The sequence below is a fragment of the Dermacentor albipictus genome, chromosome 10 (genome assembly GCF_038994185.2).
Source record: "Dermacentor albipictus isolate Rhodes 1998 colony chromosome 10, USDA_Dalb.pri_finalv2, whole genome shotgun sequence".
Taxonomy (NCBI): domain Eukaryota; kingdom Metazoa; phylum Arthropoda; class Arachnida; order Ixodida; family Ixodidae; genus Dermacentor; species Dermacentor albipictus.
Genome location: NC_091830.1, coordinates 42,692,845 through 42,719,591, shown reverse-complemented (window position 1 = coordinate 42,719,591; position 26,747 = coordinate 42,692,845). Strand labels below are relative to the sequence as shown.

Here is a 26,747-nt window from a genome sequence, read left to right as displayed (position 1 = left end):
GATGACAAGTTGCGCATTTTGGAAAGGCGTGGCTGGCACATGCACCGATCAGTTTGGAGTGTATTTTTCTGTAATATTTAGACCCGAATGTCATCTCGCTGCCTTCCACAAGTCATTACAGGGCAATCCAGCAGCGCTGCGAATATCGTGCAAGGCAGAAAATAAAGCTTTCGAACGAAACTTAGCTAGTTGTAATATGTATAGTCACGCATTATTATATATTTAGTATTAGCAACACAATGGGACACTAGAGGAAAATATTAGGCCCACTTATACCGATAGACTGCTCATCTACATGTCAATAACCGTTTTCTTTGTGCCAATGTGACTTCGTTGCATAGACAGTTACCACTAAATGTCTCGCGCTGCTACTGCTAAATTTCAATCACCGCGCCATAACACATGCATTGACGTAATCTCCGCGTGACCTCACTCAACGTTCGTATAGAACGCATGACTGAAAATTTAAGGCCAATTCAAGTATTTGAGGGATGCCAAAGGCCAAAATTCAGGGTGGGGGAAGCAAACCTCATTCATATAGACACACTGAAAAATAGTGAAATATCCCTCTTCGTAGCTGCAATTTCTTGCAGCTAAGCAGCTGCTCAGTTGGAAACATGCTGCAAGTTCTTCAAGTCACTTTATAAGTTGACTTTCCATTAATAATGTAAATTGCATTCTGGAACGAAGGTTGGTAGTGTCCAACCAGTGGCGTAGCTAGGTCTTCTGTCACCTCCCCCCCCCCCCCGGGTGTAGTCGAGGATATCAACGATTTCCGGGCGTCTTCAGACGTATCAGACAGCCCCCCCCCCCCCCCCCCCGTTGCTATGCCACTGTGTCCAACTTCATCCAGATACATTCGTCATGTTAAGGCCAAATGACTGAAACATAGTTTCCGCTAGGCATTTCTAGAGCCTAGCACCTGGAGATGGAGCCATAATGGCTGCGATGCGAACCAACTAGGAAAACAGCAAAATGGCGGCACGGCTTGGTCGCTTGGTTTGGCTTTGTCTAGCTCTACTATGTCTAAGGCGATTTAAACAAGCTTGTCTTTGGTGGTTGCAGACAAACCACATCGCAATCGTTTAGTCACTCTCAAAAGGAAGCATCTGGGATTGATTGCCAATAGACAGTGTCCATGGCATAGCCCCTATGCATAGTTTGTAGCTTTGAATGTTGAAAAGTTGTCCCATATGCCAGTTTTCAAGGAATTGAAGGAGCACATGTATTTTCAAGGAGATTTAAAGCCCTTCTATATCTTTTTCCAAATTCAAGGCGCTTTCAAGGAATATAAGGAGGTATACAAACCCTTCTCACTCTTTGCCATTCTCTGTGAATCAGTACAATGGGATAGAGTAGTATATATGTACGTGTCTTCTGTGAATCAGCTAGATCAGATGTCACAAAACGGATACCATAGTCCCACATAGGCGATTCCACTTCGACTATCCATTTTCCTTCTCTTGCCTAGCTTTGTTCTCACTACAAAGGACAAATTGGCTATTACCGGAGCCTAGCCTTCCAATCTAGCTCAACTCAATGTTTTTCTTTAATGTTCCATTAACTATGTAAATGGCTTCAACGCTAGTTTACATGGCTTTGTAAGTCCCAGAGCACTTAGGAATGTATTGAATAGACTAAACGGTAAAGCAGCTGTGGGAGTGGCTTAGCAAGCACCGTAAACTTCACTACACCACTACATCAAGAAATGGGAACAAAAATGTAAAACTACAAACAATTTTATTCTCACTGGCAAAATGAGGTACAACAATAACACTTTTCGATATGCTTGAAAGAATGTAAACATCTAAATGTGATGCATGTGCTGTTACAACACTCACTCTCAGAATGCATTTTTCTATGTCAAAAGGAACCTTTATGCATAGATGTGCTAGACATGAAAACAATCACAGCACGAGTCCCATCATTTAGGATATTACAACACTGCAAGCTGTATTCAAAATGGTGTGATACAGCTTCAAGCTGTATCACAAATGGTGTTGCAACTACCATGGCAAACAGCACTCAACAACCTGGATACAGGCTTGTGGCACACAGATCGATATAAAGAATGCCATGAATAAGAAACTTACCTACATTCATAATGCAATCAAACCTCAATATAACAAAGTTGCATGCCACACAAAAAACCATTTGTTACACTCAATATTTGTTATAAGCATATATTTGTTGTGTATATATATAAGCAACAAGCATTTTAGGTGTGCTTCATTATATTCAATAATTTGTTACATCCGTGTTCGTTATATCGAGGTTCAACTGAAAGTACTTCTTGACCTAGTTGGTAATTCCTGAAATATGCCTGCCTTTAAGGAGGTCATACACTGGCCATAACACAAGCAACCTACATTCTCTTACGGAGAACTCAAAGGACAACAGGGTGGTAATGATGGTCTTACAACTATTCCTAAACAGCCTGTGATGCTGGAATTATTATTGTTTGGTGCAAATCATAGATTTTTCTCTGGAAGAATGTTTTGAATTTTAATGTTGAACTTCCTGAATTAACTTTTTTTTCACTGCTTTTGAAGTGCCACTCTGAGGAACTATTGATTATAATAATAAGGAAGTTATAAGACTTCCATATTAATGAACTATTATACTAAACTATGATACTAGTAGTGGAGAGTCAATTCGAATAGTATACAATCAAATAGGCTTCAGCCTGAGTTTGGATGCCCATGTTACATACACCAATACAATGTAAATACAACATATAATTCTGAAACTATCACACGATTTCCTATGCTATACACCATCAATCAACTCGGCACAATGAAGAGTACACTCAACATCAAACGTTTTCAGGAAGACTGTTCCCCGAAAAAGCCTAATTTGCAACCAGCTTTGCCTTGCAGCAAGTAAAAGAGTACAACATTATGTTGGCCATGTACATTACCACAGGTAGGAAATCTGAAATCCTGGCTATGTATATAATCACTGTTTTTCTCAGATACCACACCCTGTGTACTTTTGATGCCGACTGTACAAAGCACTAAGGAGTGGTACATCAATGAGCAGATACACAATGAGAATGGTTCTCTGTAATGTCATAAGCTGTGCATAACTGTGAGAACTTCTCACATTCTTAGATTTTGGAGGGGAATCGTTACCCTGGAGAATGAAGACATAACCAGTCTACATATCAATATGCTTGCTAATAGCTAAATGAGTAGAATTTTTTAAATCTCAGAAAAAATGGCTGAGTGTGCTTGGCTTGATAGGTTTTTATATGTATCCAATTATCTGTGATCAATTATTCGTGGTGCCACAAGCAGTCAAACATTACTCAACAGGTGTTGATAGCGTGCAAATAATCATACCCCTTTACTACATTCCATTCCAAAAACAGCATTTGCGGGCCGTATTCAGCTACACCAGCCCTACCAAATTACGATTCATTCATGCCTTTTTTTGTTAACGCTATTAGAACCTATTACCTCAGGTGACAGTATTAGCCATTTTCTCAAAAGGCTAGCATGTGTGCAGGTGATGTCATAACACGCGGCATCATATAAAAACACATGACGTGGCAGACCATGTGTTACTGTCAAGCTGTTGTCACTTTTCAGGTGGTTTGCAGCGAATGACCAGCACTAAATAGAGACAAGTGAAGGAATAATTGTTCAATAAACTATGCTACAACTAAGTGGCAACAGTGACTTAATAATGTCAGTGCTACAGTTGCCCGACACGTACATTCATCTTATTTCCCCAACATATCATAAAACTCTCTTGAGTGTATCTAAATTGAGCTAAATGTGTAATAATACGTATTAGAATGATGCGTCAGTCAAACAAATATGTATATGAAAAGTTCATTTGCTGCATAATCAAAACAATATGCACCATAAATTGTCACCCAACACTGTGCCACTTATATCCTCTTTCCCAATGCAATTCACTAAGAATGTTAGGTGTGTAATGTTGCAAAAAACTGTACAACCTTTCGTTAAAAAGAAAAGAAGTAATGATTGTCACTAGAGGAGGACTGTACTAATAGGATAGGGTAAGCTAGAATAAACATTGTTTGTCTGAAATTTTGAAGCCAGTCAATTGCTTTGTAAGTAAACTACATGGCACCAGTGGGGGATTATGCAGCGCTTCCTGAATGACTTGCAACGTTTCAAGAAATAATGTACATGTTCTCATAACGTTTACCTCTCTGGTGTAGTCTTACATGTCAAAGCATACGAATAAAAATATTCTGTGAGCTGTAGACAGTAAGGTTGAGATTTCTTTGCTGTAGAGATTTCAAAAAAAATTGTTTTCTGAGCTTTACCAGAATAAGGCAACAAAGACAACCTTTTCTGAAGACACATTTCTTTTTGAGTGTGTGTGTGTGCTGCTGTTACAGCTGAACTGACCATCCGTGAGCTATGCACCAAAATGTGCAAAACATGGGAACCTTAACAATGCAAGATCTGCTTGGTGCAGTAGTGGGAGCATGCAGCAAAGGCAATCAGCTGAAATACATGGAATGGCATAACACAAATAAGACATAGTTTGCTGCAATCAGGGGCGAGATTGTGCAAACATCTCGCTTTCCAAATGCTCACTTGCACTTTCCCGAGTGGTCCACACCACACTTTTGTCACAGGTCATCTGCAGCATGAGGCAGGAGTGCAAATGAAACACCGACTATCCAGTGATATAGGAGGCAAAGCAAAAGTACAGAAAGCAAGATGCTTGCACGATGTCACAGCAGGATACAACATGGACAGAAAAAGGTGGTAAGTGATGGCTCTTACATAGCAGAGCATTCACTTCTGAATACTACTGAAAGTCTTACTGTTTGTCTATATATTATTTAACACAGGGCTCATGGTCAATCATGACAGCACATTTTGAGCATTGTGTCAATACCAAGATTTCACTAATAAACGAAGCGCACTTACTAATAATGATGCAAAAAGACAGAAACAGCAGAGCAGAAGGAACGTCACTTAATCATCTAAAGTGTCTTGTCAGGCTAGTTGATAAATATTCATGTACTATTAAAAAAAACTCTACTGTGTCGTTTTCTATTTGCATGGTATATTACACTTGCAGGTGAATTGCTTCTTGTCAATAATAAACACCTTGGTTGACAAAGAAACGGTCTACTCAAAAGTGGACAGAAATTTTTGAATAAATTTCAAAATTATACCTCTAATAGAATTAAACCCAACTATTACTGCACAAGTTTTCCATTTAATTTATTTTGTGATTAGTGCGCATGTCTTCCATTTAGGTCATTAAGCAAGTGCAGGAACGCTCTGTGCTCTGTGGAGAAGGAATCAATAAAAGGTGAGCATCCAACATGAGCCTGGTGACACAAAACCAAAGGTCTTCAGGGGCACATTGTGAGCTAGAGTGAGCTGTGAGCTAAACTGCCACAAAACATTGCACTGTGGGGCACAAAGTAGTGATGGCGATCAAATTTTCCTTCTTTCAACATGTCTTCCATGCTCCAGTTTGTAAAGATGAGATGTGCCTACTCACACTTTGTGGTGAACACACTACTTATGTGAGGTGGCATCCTCAGCGCCTCCGTTTACCAGATGTCCTGCTTTAAGACCATGGTTTCGAAAATTGCTAAAGCAAGATTTTTCTTTTCAACTTCTTACTTGGTGAGAACTCCACCCCCACACCACACCTCTGGCAATGTTTTAGTGCTACATTTTTCACAATGTCTCCAAACCAAATGGCTTAGCAATTAACTATTATAAAATCTGATACAGAACTTCAACTGATACTGCAGAGAACAAAGCAAGTTATGTGAGCCCTAGCACTGGAAATTCCATGCCATGGCATACAGTTTGCGATGCACCACATTTATATGCTGCAGTGTACTCGTACTCAAATATTCTGCACCAGGAAGGTGACTGCGAAGCTCAATAATGAAAAAGCATGTCATAGCAAATAAGATAAAAGTAACACCTGTTCTAACACTTCGATGAATACAAGCAATTACAACTTCAGTGACATTCTGCCACATAGTATAGCACATCACAGTGAAATTTCTTTTTCACGCTTGAGCCTTGCACAGGCTTGAGCCTAGGCATACAAGCACTGTAGAACTGCAGAACTGAAGTTCTGAACTGTAAAACTGTAGAACTATGGTATTTGATTTCACAATTAAGAACCAGTTATACATGCCTGATATGCCTTCTGAGGACAACTCAAGGCAACCTGAGGTGCTCTCAATGACCGGTGAATAGCTGTGACATGTCGATTCAAATGTGTGCTAGCAAAGGCACTCACGTTGGCGAAAAAAAGCATTCTGAGGTTAGGCGATGTGATGTGCTCTCAATGACAGGTGAATTGTAGAAGCACGACAATGGAAATATGTTAGCAGAGGGGATGAACTTTGCTAAAGATCAGGAGAGGTAGGTAGCACAAGGTTCGACTAACAAGTGATTCTTTGCTCTGTCAACAGTATCTTGCCACCGACACAGCACAAAAGTAACCAGAAAGATAACAGCAAATACAAGTCCATGGGGCCACAGGGCAATGCAAGGCATGAACATCTGGCAAGACTTTGCTCAGCTGCACAACATCAATGACAAAGAAAATGAAAGTGGTTAAGGAGTGGGTTCTGAATAAACCTTTTGCTTTTATCCACTTATCAAGCTGCACTCCAGCAATTACATGCAAGTTCCAAATATTGAATTTCAAGCAGAAGCTGGTGGCAGAAGCAGAAGACCCAGCTGTAAAATGTCTCCTCAATAGCAAAAAAAAATAATCTATCACATTCCACATATAATGCAAGACAGTACAAGCATGATATGACAAAGCGTTAGTACAAAGGAGTTTTTGATACACAAGGCACTATCACTGTGTGACTAACAGTCTTCTCAAAATTGCAAATTCACAAAAATATAGCAAGATTGTGGTAGGAAAACATTGTATAATTTAATTATGAGAATGAATACGCTGCACATGAAAAAGCTTACCTATGAAGTGAGCAATTGAGAATCATTGCAATTCGTGCAACGTGCAAACCGAACACTTATTTTGGATGTGAGCAGTATTTAACTGGCCTATGTTATGAAGCATTGCATGACATTAAATGCTGCCTAATTCTCCTATAAAATAATCTTCCACCCTATCAACAAAAAAGGACACATGGACACATTCTGATTCGGTAAGTATCTAGCACAGCCTACCACACTCAACATCGTCCCATATAAAGCAGATGGTGAATATTTTTTTTTATTAATTGAGTAGGGTGGTTTTCTGGGCCAGTTACTATTATCAACATGGTCAAACAAGCCCTTTCACACGAGTAGTATTATCACACTGCACAAACACACAAGAACAGCATGTATTGATTGAACATGGACGAACATGGGAAGCCTCAGCGCAAAGCAAGGAACATTTTGACAAAGCTTGTATTTGTCTTGACAAAGGTCATCATGTGAAAAAGTAGGTTCCAGGCTGAGGCTTCACTTGTTCAACCACTTCTGACAACTTTCCATCGCCCTGTGAGTCCTTTGCCTTAATAAGAATATCAAGTGATCCCACACAGCAACCCAGGATGCTGAATGACAACCAGTGTTTCATCAGCCCAAGAAGCAAGCGAATGAAGGAAGACAACAAGAAATACAAAAGGAAAATAACAACAGAAATTGACTCTGCCAAGTCCCTGGACCCAGTAACAGCAAGTTGCTCGATTCCCACCAGCGCATTCACAAACCTGTTCTTCTTTAAAAGGCTTGGCGAATTATGTTAGTTGGGCACCTGTCAAACTCATGAAGGCCCACACCCTCATTAAACATCATAGGAACTGAAACAGCAGTTCTGCAGATATTTAGCTGAAATATCTATGCCTTGTTTTCTTTTTTTTAAGCCTTTTTGTCTAGATTGTTTAACTGCTTGCTGAAGAAGCAAAGCCCTTGCTGTAAGTCAGTGCTTAAAGCTTTTGTATCGCACTATGTTGCACAATACTTGTCATGTTCATTCCCCCATAGAAGTGAACCAACTCACCTTAGATGTTTCACTGGCGCTCTAACATGCTATCTTGGAGAAAAACATTAAAGAAAGGACAACTTCAGAAATAAAGGGACTAAAAGAACTGTGGTTTTCATTCTATTTTTCCAGTCTTCATCCTCGCTGTTCCTGTTTTGAAGATGAACGTCCACCAAATGCCGAAATCACCATTGTGTTGTAACACTTTACCGATGTTATTTCACAACTGGAAATATGCCCCATGACCAATGTTTCAATTCAATTTTTAGATATAATCATGCATGATGAATGATGCAGGCTGGGTACTTCATAAAAGAAATGGAACTTGATTTGCATCAGTCACCTCAGTCCCAAATGTTCACAGAAAGGAAAAATTATGTAGATGTGGGCATGAAACAAATGAAACAAAACATACAAAGAAATTGCTGTGCACATGCATGTGGCTCTACAATCCAGCCACATTAAAAAGCTTGTACAAGAGACTAAAGACTTTCTTGCTTAAGTAACCTATGCATATATTGTGTTTCAGTTTGAAGTAGATAGTTTCATACTGTTCTTGTAGGTCATGAAAGTTGGAAGAAGTGTGGAGACAAACCTTGAACCTGATTTACAGGGCTTTCTCAATGACAAAAAAACCACCAGCAATTTGACCTGTGAAGCAGGAGAGTGATGATCACAAGAATGTTTCATGCTTTCTTAGTACCAGAGATAAACTTTTGCAGCAATGTTGATCACTTCGAATACAACACAACTTTATGTTGAAGATGATTTCCCTTATATACAAGATAGAAGTATCTTCTGTATGGAGAACATTTTAAGTTAGGTCAAAGAAAAAAAATTTTGAAGTCACCAGACATTGTTCACTGTTGAGTTAAGTTTGTGATCACATCTCAAGGCTTGCTTCTGAAACCTGCTAGCTCCTGTTAAGTCATATGGACATTATAATGCAAACAGGCTTGGTCATTCACACATGAAAATTTCAGAATTTACGGTCTGTGTTACCAATTATCACACAGAAACGCAGCTATAAAATTGAGCTAATCCAGTCCCATAAAATGGAGGCAAGAACGACCTACGTTGTCTGTGAGCATCTAAGGGCACTGGCTGCATTGCTTACAAGACACTTGCAAATCAGAGCAACCAGTCAGTCAAAATTACTAGGAGAGGCTAATAGTCATCAAATACATCTATGAAAAGTGTGTTGAGCAACTCAAGAACCAGCAATTGATTGGTGCTTGAACTGTGACTGAAACTAATCATCCTCGAACGCTTCCAGCCTTCCTTCGACATAGCACATGAGTGAATGTAAAACATAGCACTTAAACTTAGCTGATGTTCCCACAACTACAGATGAATCTCTTGTGAGGATTTATGTCTATGAATTTCAGCAGTCCACCATACATGCAACTAGCTTAGAAGACTGCCAATTCCTTCAGCAATACTCTCTATGACAGATTGAGCACCAGTAAGAAGTAAATAATATGGCTGCACGAGGAATAGCAGTTGTTGAGACAAAACATCAGCATGATCAGTGAAAGTGCAGCTAGCATCCTTTAAAAAAAAAACTTCCATAAACCGAAGTGTTCACGAAGCAGGGTTCCCAGGTCCCTTCATGCTCGTCAAAAGAAGAGCTTTGCTGCTTTCTTTTTTGTTTCTTTCTTTTTGTATGGGAGCCACTGGAAAACTTACAGAATCAAATACCTTGCCCCTAGCCAGTTGCCAGCAGTGCACTTCTTATGCACTGTTGAACAGAAAACAGCCGAAACATACCCCTCAAGAGATTTGCTTATATTATAATCTGCATTCATTCATAGATTTTACCATAGCTTTAAGGGACAGTCATGAGATAGTCAACAAACACATCACGTCATTCTCGCCTCAACAACAACAAAAAAAGGAATATATGTGCAGAAGTATGATTTCTGCTGTCCATTAGGAACAAGGCCGTCTGCAATAAGTAGACTAGAATGCCTGTACACAAGCAAGATGGATAACCAAACCAGTCCCACCGGATGTAAAGGTGCGGGACTCAAAACTCGGATGTCTGATACAAGCCATCGTAGGACATGTCCTGATTAGGTGTCCTGCGGGGTTGATCCGCCGAGGGAGGTTTGGCAAGTTGAGCTGCTTGTGGCTTCATCACAAATAGGTTCGTACTGGAACTGGAGCAAACAAAAAGGAAGAACAGTGAATCGTTTGCGTCAGTGATGGCATCTCAATTTAGAGACACAACTCGTTTCTTTCCCACTAGTTGCGAAAACAAGACAAAATTGGTGACAGGAGGACTGCTTATATATGCAATAAGTATAATGCACAAGTGAAACGTGGCCCCGTCTCAAATAAAGGTGCAGAAGCAGGCATTAAAAAATTAAAATGTTTTGTGCACTACACATGAGCTTGCATAACTCGAACAGTTGAGCAATAGCCTCCTTTACTTTTGCAACCCCCCCCCCCCCCCCCGCCCCCCGATACTCCAAAAAGTATGGAAGCCAGTGCTTCAGCGTAGCATCACCATGTTCTCAGGCATAAGTAAAATCTTGCTGCAACATAGCTTAGGAAAGCTGAACGTCCTTCATTATATCTATTAGTTTGTTGTAATGGTGGTCCCTTCTCACTTCTGACGACCTCGGGAAAGGGGCAGAGTTGGTCTTAGTGATCAATGATTAAGCCGATGCAAAAGCCCACGGGGCACCGTCGAAGGATCGTGAGAGATTGCTTTCTGCCACATAATTGTAAGCGAGAAGATTGCATTCTCTAGCACATCTGTCCTACGTCATTTTCGCCATTGTAAAGCATGCACAAAAACAGCAACTGACTTAAGAGGCCTTACAGCACTTTGTGAGCTGATGGATGGCCGCTAGCAAAGTGCTGAAAGCCTCCTGTTTCTTACAATGCTCACTGCTGTATATGAGTGAATTCTCAACAAAAAGAAAGAAAGAAAAAAAGGAAACAATGTTTCTTCATGCAGGCATCTAATGACAGGTGTTTCATGGAATCGGAGACCTGCAGCATTCTGCCTCTGCTCGCATACAGGGACGAGAGTTCTACGAAATTGGAGGCTTGCAATGCTTTGCTGGCACGTTCATAAGCTGCTGATAAGTCGAGCAGTCACCAAGAACATGAGCAGAGGTCTTATTTTATAACGGCACATTTCATTTTCCGTTCTTATCACTTGCTCCGCCTGGCCCTTGACCTCAATGATAACGACAACACGACTTGACAAAGCAAGAAAAAAATTGAAAATTAAATAGATCATCATAAAATATGGTCATAGGACACAGAAAAAGCCTTCACTGTGCCCATGAAGCAGCGTATAATGAATGTAGTGATCATGGACTCCAATATGAAGTAGCGGCTTCCACATAGGCGTAAATCTAGATTACTGAGTAGTCAGTTCATACTGCTGCACTAAATACGGTTAGGTACAACAGGTAATTCGATATACACAGACATGCCTATATGATATGAAACAAGCTTTTGTGACACATTCATTATACCCTTGAGTCTCATTATAACAAACATCAAAGTGGGGTACAAAATTACTTCGCTGTATCCATTACTTCTTTACGTAATTTCCTTTTACTGCAATACATGCCCAAAAAGGGGGGCACAACAGTGAACATGCAATGAAGACAGCTTTGTGGCTCGCCAAACTGCTACGCAGCCACATATGGAATAAAATTTCATTAAAACAACAGCAAGGGGATCTTTGGCATGTCTGGCGCACAACGTTTAGCACCTGACGCGACAGCCTTTACGATATCTGGTTTCTGTTCCAATGTGACGGTCTTTCACTTTCACTTTCCACCTAGGTCATACGTCCTGTCATGTAACCGGTACAGTGGCAATGTGGGGAAACAGGACATGTAGCGTGTTGGGAGGGAAACGAAGTCCGTCTTGGTTGAGCAGCCCAGGACACACGATACGGTGCGCCCATGACTATGCAGCTGATCTGCCGCTATCATGTGGCCCCCCACTGTGTGAGTGAGGAGGTTGGGCACACAGCCCAAAATACAGCAAGCCATCCTCCACACTGCCAGTGAACTTCACCACACTGGCTTGGCTTTGCCAGTTAGTAGCCTCACAAGATTGCACCAGTGCCGACGCAACCTTGGAGAACGTGCCCAGCTGCACCAGTCTGTGCAGTAAGAGAGAAGTGGATGCACTGGTCTTTTTCAGCATTGGGGGTAGCTGCACACAATGCACACGTTCATCGTCCCTGTCGCACTTCTCTCTTTCACTGCAGCACACCAAGCAGGCTGGCACAGCTAAGCACAGCTCCAAGACAGCACTGGTACAATAGAGAAAGCCCCACTAGCCTTGCCAGCTGGTGCGGCACAAGTGAATTGCGATGGCAATGGTAAGCAACTGTTTGCACATGGCTAGGCACAGTGGAGAGAAAGACAAGTGTTGCTTTACATCGCATTCGACACAGAAATATTAAAGTGCTGCATCGAACGAGTGCTAAACTCCACGAAAAGCGACATGCTGGGAGAGCAATGGCTGGGTATTTTTCAGTTTCCGAGATGAATCTAGTTCGTTATATCTATTATTATGCGAAGCATATTACGAGAGCTCAACCCAGCTCCTCAGGCGCGGCGGTGTCGCCTTGAAACCACGTGACACCGTGACGTCACGACAGAGGAGAAGTGGCTTTGGCTCAACTCTTGCAAGACGGGCTGGGTGGGAATCGAACCAGGGTCTCCGGAATGTGGGACGGAGACGCTACCACTGAGCCACGAGTACGATGCTTCAAAGTGGTACAAAAGCGCCTCTAGTGAATGCGGTGTTGCCTTAGAAACGAGCTGTTTCTAAGGCGTGCGTCTCTTGCTCAGGCGCACATTTCGTTGCCGCGCCGAACGCTGCTTTGCTCGACGCTCACCGCGTCCAATGCGGGGCGCGTAGTCGCTGCCCTGTAGCCCATTGTCTTACACCCCTTGGCGGGTTGACGGGTCGCGTTCCACTCTTGAAGGCGAAGCAGTAATGCATGAGTTGTTTCTTCGTCTAGCCGAACCAAATATAGCCAAGCAACAGCAGTTCACCAGGCTAAACAGTGGTTCAACAACTAAAATAAAGGCTAGTATGCTTCGCATCCTGGGCTTAACCTTACCTAAGCCACAGCCATTTTTTTAAGTACAGCTTCTTTCAGTATAACAAGGTTCAAATGTATACAGATTTTGTTACCTTCAGTTAGGCGAGAGAGAAATTCATTTTTTTTTTAAGCAAGAAAAGGTGTACGTAGTGGGTGGTAATTCTTGGCTGATCCTTCAATTGTTTGAGTGTCACTAAGAATGGCTACTCGATAGGATCTCATGTTGACATGCTCCTGGCATGCTTTCCAGCATTCTCACTAGTATACATTAAAACAAAAAGAATAGCTGGAAAATTACTGCCATGAGCCCTTCATTCACGGAATGCAAGCAGCTTCATGATTTTGGCACCAGAAAGATGCCCAGAGTTTGATATATTCAATGTACTGGCCCTTTATGAGCGAGCTATATTACATGAGTATCGATCAGTAAGATTCACATGTTCAATATAGAGAATAAGCCACTTTATCTGGCTTTGTTATATTCAGGTTCGGCTGTATAACCTTCCTGCACTCACATTGGTTGAAAGCTATGCTCTCTGCACTTCACCCTCTCCCATGCCCCTGCTCGGCGATTCATGAACTTTTGGGGTGCTGTTGCTCCAAAATATGGTCCGAGCATCACTGTCATGCTTAAGTAAGTTGTACGTCAACCCAATACAAAGGTACTTCGGCATAGTTTCTCCTTATGTGTGAAGCAATGACAGCGATAGCTACCTCACTAAGCAGTTTGCAAGACTTGCACATTCTGCTTAGTAATGTTTCCTGCAGTAAACATTTGCAGCAGTGTGAAAATGACATGCGCATCACTGTCTTGCTCAAATTAGCCCTTTATACATAGGTATCACAGCACACCTGTTACAAAGATACTCTGCGCAGAACACAGGAGAGCTGGATGGCATAAGCCCATGCTAACTGTACAGTGAGAAAGCAATCATGCAGCAGCCTTAATTTTCTTTTTTTTTATTTAATTTGTTGCATACACACAATACACAATACACAATTTTCTTAGTGTTTATCTTCCAGAACTGTCACTGCTCCTCTAAGGCCCAGCATGGCTCTTTATTGAAGCATTCCTTCTTTTTCTTTTCAGAAAATGCAATGAACATGGGTTTGCAGCCCCGCCATGCCATTTCTTACATCAACATGCTACTTTTATACCTAATTTTGTTGATGCAAAGAATTGCAAGTCACAGAAATGTTTTCATTGCACTTAATGCACATGATTACATTACAAAGTTAATGGTACCACACACTTCTAACAACAGCAACACCATAAAAGCAGATAAGAACTGCTCACAGAACCTACTGTCATACCATGTTGCTTCAAGAAGGATGCATGTGCTAAATCAATGCAGTCTCACATGCTCCTCCATTAGTTCTCTCCTTCATGCACGACAATTTGCGGGCCAATTATTTACTGGACTGTGCATCTCAAACACCTAGACGCCTGACATCATTCCAAAGGACTGAAGATTATGAGGACCCAAAATCAGGATTCAGCACAGCCTTGACGTGTTTGCACTATTTTGGACAACTGAAACATGACAAGTATCAACAGCAAGGAGAGTTGGTAAGGCTACAGTCTTGAAACTGCAGATTTAAAACGGAGACATCTGAATGGTGACAGACAAGGACGAGTGCAGACATGCAACTGGCTTTTATTAAAGCAGACATCACAAATAATATAGACTACTAGCCCCTCTTTCTTAGACAGTGCAAATCCAGTTCAGGCACAAAAAAAATTTCCACTTTAGAAGTGAGACAGCTCATGAAAGCTATAGCACGAATGGTAATGTCTCCAACCATTAAAGGGAGATTTACTAAACCTGATGTTCAAGTCTAGCTCCTTCCTTAGGAGCTAAATGTCAGACAGGGGTAGAGTGCAGCAAATGAGTGCCCATCTGGCACGAAGCTCTTTGTAACGTAGCCGAGCAGCAAAAACTATAGGATTAACAAATTCCACTTTTTAATGCGAAGCAGTCTTTGCCTACCTCCGCACACTTTGTGAGACCTTCTTTTCGGTGCTGTCTTGCTCCAAAGCACCAGAGGGGGCCGCGAGGGGAATCACCTGTCACGGAGCACACGACGTGTCTACTGAGACCACAGGAAGGAGCAGCAAGCTAGAAGCATCCTGACAGACTGTGGTGCGACAGGACGAAGGGCGTAAAAGCAAGAGTGCCGACTTGAACAAAGGCACGAGGCGAAGCATCGATGGCTGGCGGTGCTGGCACAAAAAAGCACGCGAAGCGGAACCCACAGGAAAGCACCAAGCTGAGATTGAACGAGCGGCTGTACGAACAGGAGAAGCTCACAAGCAGAAGTATTGGAAAAGCATCAAATAGACAATTAACAAAGGGCCACACTACTATGAGAAGAACACAAAGCAGAGTTTGTTAAAAAGTATCATGTTTAGCATGAATTAATAACTGCACTCACAAAAGAAAAGCATCAAGTGGAGTATGCTAAAAAATTTTGCACTTCACAGAAAACAAGTTTATAAAGACTATAGTCGTCTCATATGCACACATGCCTTGTGAACTGAAAAATGGCGGTTAGTCCAAAAGCGCTTCTGCTCAATATAGGCTGTGAAATGTTTGCATCTTGGTGCTAAAAAAATTCTTAAAACACTAGAAAAAGAGATAAGGTGGCTCATGAGATATGAGACATGTGGAGTATGTCCTATGTCCTACGCAAGGTTGGCATACTCCATCAGTTCCCATTAGATTGGAAAAGCATACAATCACAATGAGAGACACTGCCTCAATGAGGGAGCCGACCTGCTTTTGAGGATATGACAGCTGTTTTAAAGGAAAGCAAATAAATAAATCCCAAATCTACAGCAACATGTGTACAATCTTCAAGATACATATGTCAGCAGGCCAAGAATGTTACGGTATTTACTTGCGTAATGATTGCACTCGCTTAATGATCGCATTCGCTTAATGATCGCACCCCTGAATTTTCTCGTCAAAATTGGATTTTTTTTCTTTCCTGCGCAATGATTGCACCCCGAACTTGCCACAGAGATATGTCGTTTGCCAAGTCTAGCAGACGATGATCGTGCTTACTATGTGTCAATTGCTGCACAAACGACACTTCAAAACTTATCGTGCAGACTGCACGCACCATACAGATTCTAAGCAGATGCCCCATTTCATTCCCTTCATTGCTTTCTGCACTTCAATAAAAGATCTACAACCAAACTTGCTTTGGCTTTATTATTTGTTTGCTTTATAATGTTCGCCAATTTAACAATTTTATTCATTACTGATACGAAAAAAGCTGTTTCAATGCACATACTGTACTCACAAAAAAAAGAAATCGCATTCGGCTTGCTCAGTCAGCCACCATTTCTGTTTTGATGTCCTGCGCTGTAACAGCAGCAGCCACCTGTTGGTTGACGTGCTGTCATCCCACAGCAAACGCATTCCGACCTGTTTCCACAAACACTGCGTTTTCGCCATTTTGCAAGGTGGCAGTGTGCTTCGTGATTGTTTGTGTTGGTGCCATTTCACCATAGGACGGTATGCATTTTACAGCCGCATTTAAGTTTACGGCTGTTCACTACATGCTGGAGCATAGCAACCGTGCTGCTGGGAGGCATTTCGGTGTCGAAGAAATCCGAATACACTACTGGAAAAATCATTGGTGACAAGGTGACGGCTACTGACAGGACATGCCGGGGTTTACGCGGACCCAAAATGGGCAAGTTCCCTCATGTCGAGGAGGCGGTCTTTGAATATGTGAAGGGCCTGCCCAAAGATGGTCGTGCAGTATCATTGGAAATGATACAGACGCAGGCGCGTGTAATTACCAGGAAGCTGGGAATCATCCCAAAGGACTTCCACACTAGCTCTGGTTGGACGACTCGCTTCATGCAATGAAATGGACTGAGGTGGCGGATGTTGTTGTGCCAGCGGCTCGCATCCACGTATGAAGAAAAGGTGGTAGACTTTTATCACTACGTCACAGGGATCCACAAGAAAAATGGCTTCCTCTTGTCGCAAATAGGGAACGCCGACCAAACTCCATTGATCTTCAACATGCCCCGAAACACAACAGTGAACAAGAAGCGTGCTTGGAGTGTCCTCGTGAAGACATCTGGTGCAAAGGAGCTGCAATGTACCGTAATGCTTGCAGTGACAACAGATGCGCGGCAGCTTGCACCACACGTCATACTGAAACGGAAGACTATTCCGAAAGGCAACTTTCTCCGTGGCATCCACATCCGCGCTCAAGTAGAAGGGTGGATGGTGGCAGAACTCATAGTCGATTGGATCAAGACTGTTTGAGGACGAAGCCCAGGAGCGCTTCTGCTTCCCTCGCTTCTGGTGGACAGCTTCCGAGGCCATCTTGCCGACAGCGTTCGAGCTGAGCTTAAGGAGCTATGCACGAACATTGCAGTCATCCCTGGGGGTCTGACATCGCTGATACAGCCTATTGATGTGTCACTGAACATACTGTTTAAGAACAATGTTCGAAGACTGTATGCAGAGTGGATGGCGGCAGGCAAACATGATTTGACGCCGAGCGGCAAATTCAGAAGACTGTGCATGGAGGTGCTTTGCTCCTGGATCGTTGAAGCATGGAGTGGTATCCCCAACGAGGTAGTGGCAAAGAGTTTCAAGAAGACCGACATATCCAACATGCTGGACGGAATAGAAGACGACTTTCTGTGGGACTGTGAAGATGCCTGCAGCGATGACACTGCCAGTTCTGACCATGAAGCTTGCAGTGGTGACTGTGAAAATTCAGACTCGGAATAAAGTGAGGCGTCCTTTAGTCAATCAGAAAAATATAATAAAAGGGCAATGTGCAATTCATGTAATGCCTATGTAATGTGTGTGTTTATTACAAAAGTAAGCCTTACTCAACTTTTATGTTTGGTTACGTTCACGATAGCTATCGTAAGAAATCTGACCTGAAACTTGCCCCTTTTGCATCTTTGGTGCTCAAAATTTTTTTTTGCAGAAAATTTGCCCCGAGTGATAATCCCACCTCTAAATTTGCATCAATATTCTTTTGAAAAAAAAGTGCAATCATTATGCAAGTAAATATGGTAACCTCATAAAGATACGTCTTGCTTCACATGTCACACGACTGTGAATTATTATGAAATTAGCCATTTTACTCTAAATATTTCTTTCCATTAGAACTTCGACCAAGTAGGAAGGGCTCGCAGTGAAATATAGCTTGTGACATATCACCTTAACAAATATCAGCTACAAGTCTGCACTCATGTGTTTTCTGTCATCACTCACATTACCCTAATTTAACAGCACATAACAACGTCTAAGACTGGGCTATTTTCTACTTCATTATTGAACTTCCAGAATACGTACAAACAAAAAAGACAGTCAGAGAAGGTGTGAAACAAATTTAAAGTTATGCAGTTTAATGATGCAGTTTTCTATAATTAAACGTTAATGGCAACGTATAAGAGGAGCACACTTCTTAAGAGAAATAACTCAGTAGCGCACTTTCGCAATTAACACATATTATTCAATCACCAAAGATTGTGCAGGCTGAAAACTAAGTGTGCCAGATCATGCCACAATCACACGAAGCAGCAAAAGTGGAAGAGCAAGAATGTGTTCTAGTTAGCTTTAACTTGTGAGCATTTCATTTGCCCAGGTGCATGCGGCAAGCTAGATGCATCGATGCAGGTAAAGTTTGTGCGTCGATGAGGAAACTTGACAGAAGTTGCATAACGTGTACTACATGCATTCCTTAGTAGCACTAGTCTGTCACATCTCGAGTGTTGAGGTGCGTTTTCTGCGTGCTGTGCATCTGTGATGTGCACTGGGCGTATCATTTTCATCTCTTCTTCATTCTCATCTATAGTAGCGTGCTAGATGGGTCACCAGGCAAACTAATTTAGGTTTCATTAAAGATCCCTCTCTCTATTTCTCCCTCACGCCAAGTCTGAAGCCTGGTCCCTAGTCTTCGTTTCTCAGGGAGCGTACCTTCCATTTTCTCTTCCCTATTGCCCCGTTGAGTGCCCGTGCTCTGTTCTCTCCAGCTCCACACAGTCTGGAGAAAGCCATGGGTCCCATCAAGCAACCAGAACAGATTTCCAAAGAAAGCACTGCTCCATTGCATTCCTCTGATTAACCCTCCACACGAAGCCGACTCAACAAAAGCTTCACAGCCCTGAAATGGGCAAGCCCTGACACCGAGCCTTCTCTGCACTGGTAGGAAATAGTTAAGACAGGCATATCGTACACTCAGCTTATGGTGACACTGTTTCACTGCAGCCTGTGTTGACCGACCGATCAGAGCGTGGTTAGTTCGTGATACCGTGTGACCACCACCACCACCATAGATTTCTGCAGTCGAGGAGGCCTGCATCAAACCCGAAGTCACGCTGCGACTGAAGCGCGATTTCAGTTGGCCACATTGAAAGACAATGCAATTAACAATGCTCAAAACTGCGCTGGTTGGCAAAGTTCTCACAGTTCTTGTGCTAGAATAGAGACACAAGGACATTCATACAAACTCCGATCATCCAAGGCTGCACAAATGAAACACTTGTGCAGTCCTGTTTCGTGTTTATGAACCTGTCCTTGTGTTCTCGACTGCACACAGAAAGAAAACAGTGAGATTCATAGGTTATTTGTGAAGAGTCTACCATCATTCTCTGTGCCCTAATGTACAACTTTCTTGCATAAAAAGGTGACAGCAAAATCCCGCTGTTGCTCAATCTGGAACACCTGCACCAAAAACCGATGAGTTGACGTAGTCCCCACATAACTTCAGTTCTTTAGTGCTCTCTGTGAAGCAAACATTGCTCATGTCACATGATAGGTACTTCCATAGCTCTAAATATCTTGGTGCCACTCCCAATTCTGGCCATTTTCTCAGACAACAGCTGTGTCCCAGCTACAATAAGTGATGGATTTATTATAAAAGCTTAATCTCTCACTCTAGTGCTACTTAGTTTTTTCTTTAGCATTATTTTACTTATAGTGCAAAATAATCAAGGTCATTAATTAGTAATTGCATTTCTCAGGAAGTGAAGTCACATGCAGTGATCAGTGAGTCAGTAACTATGCTTTAACTAAAAAAAAGCTAAACATGATTTTCGTGCCAGTAAGCACTCCTTTAGGCAAAGCAGGCATCCAAAAGCCAGACCACCCATCCTTATTCCATTCATGCACCTCACTTCAACAAACCCAATGGTTAATGAAGAAAACTTTTTTTAGTAAGTTATAAAATTAAGCAAACTGCATGCTTAAAAGAAACTAACACTCACCTTCCCTTAGAGATTAAAAACACGGCATTAAATAAGTGTCATTATTTTCTTCCAAAAACTAAAGCACCATCTTATGTTTGCAAAAACAAGAAAACATTGCACTAGCAGCCGTCGTACAGTCTATCTAGGCTTTTTCTCACTGAAACACATTTTCATGTGTTTCCACTGTCCCTTGGCCCTCTTCACTGCATCCTTCTAGTATAGTGCTTATTTGCAAATGGCACAATATGATAATTATCATCATGATCTTAATTTACGTCAACAGTGAGAAGTCTTCTCCCAGAAATCTCCAATTAACCCCGTCTTGCATCAGTTGATTTCATCCTATACCTCCTAATTTTCTCATTTCACCATACCAGCTAAGCATATGGCCTCCTGGACTGCACTTCCCTTCCCTTGGCACCCATTCTGTAACCCTAATAGAAAATTGGTTATCTGCCCTGGTCACTGCATGCATGGCCTGTCCAGCTCCATTTCTTCCCTCTTAATGTCATTCATAAAGTATCAGTGACGCCTGCTTGCTCATTAATCCATATTGGTGTCTGCCCACCTTATAAAGTTAATTTCTTAACTCCTAACTAAGCTTAGCCAAAACTAAAGTTCAAGGATTTTGAGGAACCCTGTGAAACTTCAGGGATTCCAAGGCCTTGAATATGGCAGTTTCACAGTGACACGTCCTTTCTCATGTAACGCTATTATGAAGCCAACCGATAATGAAGTCAAGGAAAAGCATAGGAAACACTACATTATCTTAAACTTAAATGTAAAAATACTAAGAAAGAAATAAACACGGCAGAAAAGGCACCTTATTGCCTTAACACATGTAATGCTCCGCCACTTAGTATGTTTTAGTGGCAATTATATTGATGTCTTTCTTAGGTCTTTCAGCATACGTATGTGTGTAAGCCCTGGAAGTGTTAGTCGGTGACACTCTTTGCCACGGTGGCAGATGTGGAGCAATCTTTCAATGGCAAGTTTCATGCGGCATGTAAACTTAGGAAAAGGCAACTGGCCAATAAACACTGGTTCACATTAAAGCTGCCAGAGTCAAGATCCCTCACTACTCAATGTTAGAGGGCCCTCTCAAAGAGACACTAGAAAACAGGATGTCTCCTACATTATCATTTCCAAATTTCCTCGTTTTTCCAGGCTTTACTCGAGCATATTTAAGAAAATTCCCTTGCCGTCTATAACCTTGAAGGTTCAGGGATAAGAAAACAATTATGGTTTATTGCTTTCCAAGTTACTATGCCAGCCCATAACTTTCAACTGCTGTCAGTAATCAATAAATCAGGTCAGTTGCACTATAATATTTGATTGAAGCATGTCCTTCATGATTAACTGGCCAGGCTCATGCTCACAAAACCAGCAAAGATCACTTGGAACTTTCTTCCTTCAGGCATACCACTAGGTTTGCCATAACCACTGAAGGTAAGAATTTACCCAATATAAAGCAACCAGGGTGAAAATTCAGTTTCTTGTATTTTCCTGAATGTTACAGAACTAGAAAATTCCATGAAAACTGCAAGTTTTCTAGATTTCTCCTGACAGTAGACACCTTGGAAACATTTGTGGACTGACACAAGACAGAGGCAGCTGGAAACTGGGATAGGCTTTCATCTAGCCTGAGACCTATAATAATAATAATAATAATAATAATAATAATAATAATAATAATAATAATAATAATAATAATAATAATAATAATAATAAGTGATGATGATTACTATGATGATGATGATGACGATATGACTTTATGATGACAGAGAAGTGCTGTTTCCATGGAGAGGATTGTTTAAAAGCTTTTATCACACAAGATAATCCCACTCTATTATCATAAATATCCATAAAATGGTGAACAGCAGTAGCAGCAACGGTGTAAATCTAGCATTCCTGTGATGCCCAAAGCACATTGCAAGCTACAGGTTCAGCCTTTATTGCCTGCTCGTTGCTTCTCTACCTTTTACTGTATTTTTCCTATTCCAATGCGCACCATTTTTCAAAGAAAATGGGCCTAAAAAATGCCTGCACACTATAATCATACACAAAACTAAAGCTTTGTCCATGGCTTTTGCTAACACTAGTTAGTGCCAGCGTCATCACCACTATCATCCCAAGATGGCAACACAAAAAATTTTGATGCAGGTTCACAATGGTGCCACTGCCATCATGAAAGCTCACTTAGAAGAACTTAATTTGCAACATACAGACCTGCCAACCTGCCATATTTAAAATTCATAAATTCCCACATACATGACACTGAATGGGAGCATAGCACGCATTGAAAAGATATTTTACCGTGATCTTGCACCTTTTCAGGGATACATACACACGTCTTATTAGAGATGATTTATCTCTAGAAGCAGCACACAAACATAACAGGCACAGCAGATAGTGACAGGCAACACAAGTGTTTTTAGATTACCAACTTTCAGTGACTTTAGCGTTTCTAATGTTGCCTGCTTCCAGAACTTGTCCATATATAAACTCCCTAAAAGCAAGTACAATCCTTTCACTATCAGCAAATTTCTAATGGAAGATTTGGAGTCTGATGAGCCAAACTGTTTTGTAACAGATTATATTTTTCATAAAAATTGATGTTGACATTTTCACGTTTTGATGTTTTGAATTGACGTTTTCATAAAATTGAATTTTTCATAAAACGAGCCCAAATTAGTCAACTTTACGAAAAATTCGGGAGAGTTGGGAGGTATGAACCTGTAGTCCATAGACTGTGAGAAAAAACTGTCTCACAGTAACAACAAACTATCAATCTGAATAAATTTACCTTTCAGAAAGGTGAATTCAATTCATCACCTCTCTTTTTATTGGAGACGACATTGTTCGACTGCTAGTTCTCTCAATTATTGTGATTATCCTGCACATACGTGTTCTTGTCTAGACATTTTTGTGAGTATGCACCCAAATAAATCACTTGGAAGTGCCGCCCGTGTTGCTGTGAATGTGTTTGCTCTTTTGTATGCGTCCTATTTGCAGCAAATATGTCTTTCAGCCGATACCAACTAGGCCAAGAAGCAGTTATCGTGAAGCGATGTTTATTAAATGTACAAATGAAGCATGTAGAAATATTATAGAGCATTAGAAACAAATAAGCAGTTTCTTTTCATACTCAGGACTCTTCGGTAAGTGCAAATGATGGCAGTTTAGCCGGAAAAATTAGGCTTCTCAAGCAACTTACAGCATGCTACGCTATGTAACTTGTGTTTTTCATCTAATATGGTTCCCAAGATCAGATTCATTGTGCTTCTGCTTCAATATTATGCTTGATTTCCCACACTTGATGACCTAATACTACAGTAACAGGCTATCAGTAAGATATTTGCATTTACGAATACTGATTGTTCAATTCAAGCACCAAATCAAATGTCACAATATCTGATTAATTATTCAAGCATTTTGAATACTTGCACACTCCTAGCATAATACACTACAGCCCCAAATTTACGAGTACAAAAGCCCAGGAAGCACTGAGATTTTGAAAGCAGTCAAGGGGAGGTGAATAGGCAAGCTGGAGAGATAAGAGGAGGAGGAAGGACTGGCTGAAAAGGATGATAGAGTAGATGTGTTAATGGCGGGAAAGAACTGTATGTCAGAAGCATTTCCTTTTATGCGATATGCAAGAAGGAACCTCTAAATATTTTCAGTTCAGAAAAGTTCTTTTAATCACATGAAGAATGTACCTCAATTTAGCCTCTTGAGCTGGATTATCTGTAGAACTTGGCATTATGTATGTGACAGATGGCATTAACTAGGTGGCTAATTGAAAAGTTTTTCTAAATACCTTTTGAAATTATTTACTTCAGGATACGTGTTACAATTGTAAAACTGAAATCTAATGGTAGTGAAGTCATACCTGATTACCAGAAATCTTAAATCTAGCCCCACTTTCAAGATATCCATCTACAGAATCTGCTAAAGAATGCATTGGTGTTACAGTTAAAGTCACCCCAAACTGCTTGACACATGTAATTGAGAAACTGTTATCTTTAATGCTCACGTATTTCGTAGTCTACATTAAAGCAGAATAGGTATCTCAAAAGCTGTGATATTTTTCGTATTTCTGCTAAGCAAACATGACTTCACTACTGCTTACTTTCAATTTTGTAGTTGTAATACACGCCCTAACGTGCTCAATTGGGAAGTTAGTTTGTGAGCGTTTTAATTAGGTCACTGAACACTGCAATTTGTTTTGCAAGTAATGTCCACTTCTTCCATAAGCACACTTGAAAAGGTGGATTAGTGCTGTTACAGGCGATCTTAATATATCTGTTCAAACTACAAAAAGGAAAAGGTGGTACACAGTAGAACCTTGTTCGTATGTTTTGAAAAAGAATGCGAGAAAAAACGTACTAAACAGAAAAATGTACGATACAAAGAAACTAAAAACATTTGAATGACTCAGCTATTGTTCACATCTATGTAATTCGAAGCATCGTGCGGAATGTTGTGGCATGAGATGCGGATACGCATGTGACGCATTCTGTTGTTTTCCTGTTGTATCGTATTCGAAGAAGTCAACGGGAAACCAAAATGAAATCAAGCTGGTGGGCGACACCGGATGCTGCCGAAACGAAACGGGATGCTCACATTGCGCTGAAATGAAACGTGATGCCCACATCGCACTGCCTGCAGCAGGGAACGGTGGCGAATTTGCATTATCGCCTACTAAAAGCATGCAGTAAGCTACAAGTGGCACTACGCACCACGCGCTGCACAACAGATAAGTGAAGATGCTTATTGCAATAGGTTTGGCGGTGACAGCTGGTACTAGAATGAGGAAGTGCAAGCCGTCATTTTCAAGTGAGACGGGTGGCTATATAATGTTCTTGATTGAACGCGCCAAGGGCCTTTCCTTGTTCACATGGGATCTAGCGGCGAGCAAACGTATTGGGGGCGAGCTCCACCACTGGAAAAGCTGGCGCAGCCATCAGTGTGACGTGGTATTAAGGAATCACGTGGACACAGCCGGTGCGTTGGCTGCTTGTGAAGTGCCGAAGCAAGCTGAAAATGAAAATTTTAAGTTTCACCTGCGCTGCGGTTCTGATTAATTGGGGAGGTTTTCCAGCACTTGAAACCACCATAATAGGTAGTGGCCGCCTTTGAAGAAGTCCCACTTGACAGGCTACTGCTCAGAGCCACAGTGCCCAGCGTACGCAACGGAGCCCGGTGTCAGCCTTCACATATACCCGCAGGACAAGAAGCTGCGTGAAGCATGGATCGTGAAACTTAAAACCAGCAAGCAGCCATCGGCTACAACTTGGATGTGCATAAGCACTTCCTCGAGGAAGATTTCCGTATGGCGTCGGAACTGCAATGTTTGGTGAGTAGCAGAAAGCGCACACTGAGATGCCCTCCCACGCCCTGATAATGTCGTGAAGCTTTGATCTATGAACTTATTGGTGCTAGATACTGGAAAGTTAACTGACACAGATAGGGAATGGTGCTTGAATGCTCGTATGCTGTGGCCTAAAGCTCACGGCACGGTGTGAAAACCCGCTTGCAGCGAAAGTGAAACATTGTGCACAGACACGCATGCAGATGCGCAGTCGTTCGCTGCGAACTCGTGCAATTGTTCAATTGACGCTTCATTCTGTTATGCTCCATTTATTTATATAGACAGCCCATTATAAGAACATATTTCACATAGTTTGCTCTCAGCAACTGCTTACCTTTCACAAAAGAAACCAGTTTGGCGGATTCCATTGCGGCGGCCGCGCGCCGTGGGCATTCAGTGCGCGTATTTGGTAAAGAGATAGGGTCTGTAAACCATTTTGTGCTTTCTGTTTGCTCAAGGTAATTACTTTGACAGCAAAAAACTTCTGTCATTTCGAGAGCACTTACAGAAATGACCAGGAGGGCTCCCACGTGGTGTTTTTATTGAGCGCCAACTGCTAAACCTATGACGAGCATGCCACATTTTTCCCCATACTACGCAAGCAAGACACTTCTGACAGATGGGGACTCCTTGAGTCCTCGTCACCAATACGGTCGCAGTCTGCATGGGAGGGCAGTGTGTTTCGGTTATTGCCTATTAAAAGTGTGCGCTACGCTTCCGACGGCACCACGTGCTGTGAAACACATAGGCGAAGATGCTTATCGCAATAGGATTGGCGGTGATAGCTGTCAATGCCGCGTGCGACGACCCCGGAGAAGATTTGCTGGTACCAAAATGTGAAATTGAGTGTGCGCCACCGTTTTTACATTAGAGAGGTGGGCGAGTATCGCGGTGAAGCTGCTGCGGCGGGCAGCTATATACTGTTCTGGATCGCGCGAGCCTCGCACATTTTCTTGTTCACATGGGATCTAGCGCCCAGAAAACGTACCACACGATAGCAGTTTGGCGACGTGCTGAATGTTGGTGCCGAAAATTCGTGTTTTCCAGGAACATGTGAACTGATAAAATAT

At 41.8% G+C, this 26,747-nt stretch overlaps 1 protein-coding gene across 3 annotated transcripts in view; it reads right to left on the bottom strand.

Annotated features, from left to right (window-relative positions):
- Positions 1-1,723: 1,723 nt before the first annotated feature.
- LOC135907359 (uncharacterized) overlaps positions 1,724-26,747 on the bottom strand; it is a 47,053-nt gene continuing 22,029 nt past the window's right edge. For 2 of the 3 annotated variants that reach the window (XM_065439044.1, XM_065439045.1), the window contains 2 exons: positions 15,058-15,134; positions 1,724-10,136 (listed from right to left, as the gene is read on the bottom strand). In XM_065439044.1, the coding sequence (XP_065295116.1) occupies positions 10,004-10,136; positions 15,058-15,134 (210 nt within the window). In that variant the 3' untranslated portion in view covers positions 1,724-10,003. The remainder of the gene's footprint in view (positions 10,137-15,057; positions 15,135-26,747) is intronic. The other variant, XM_065439046.1, reaches the window with a different exon arrangement.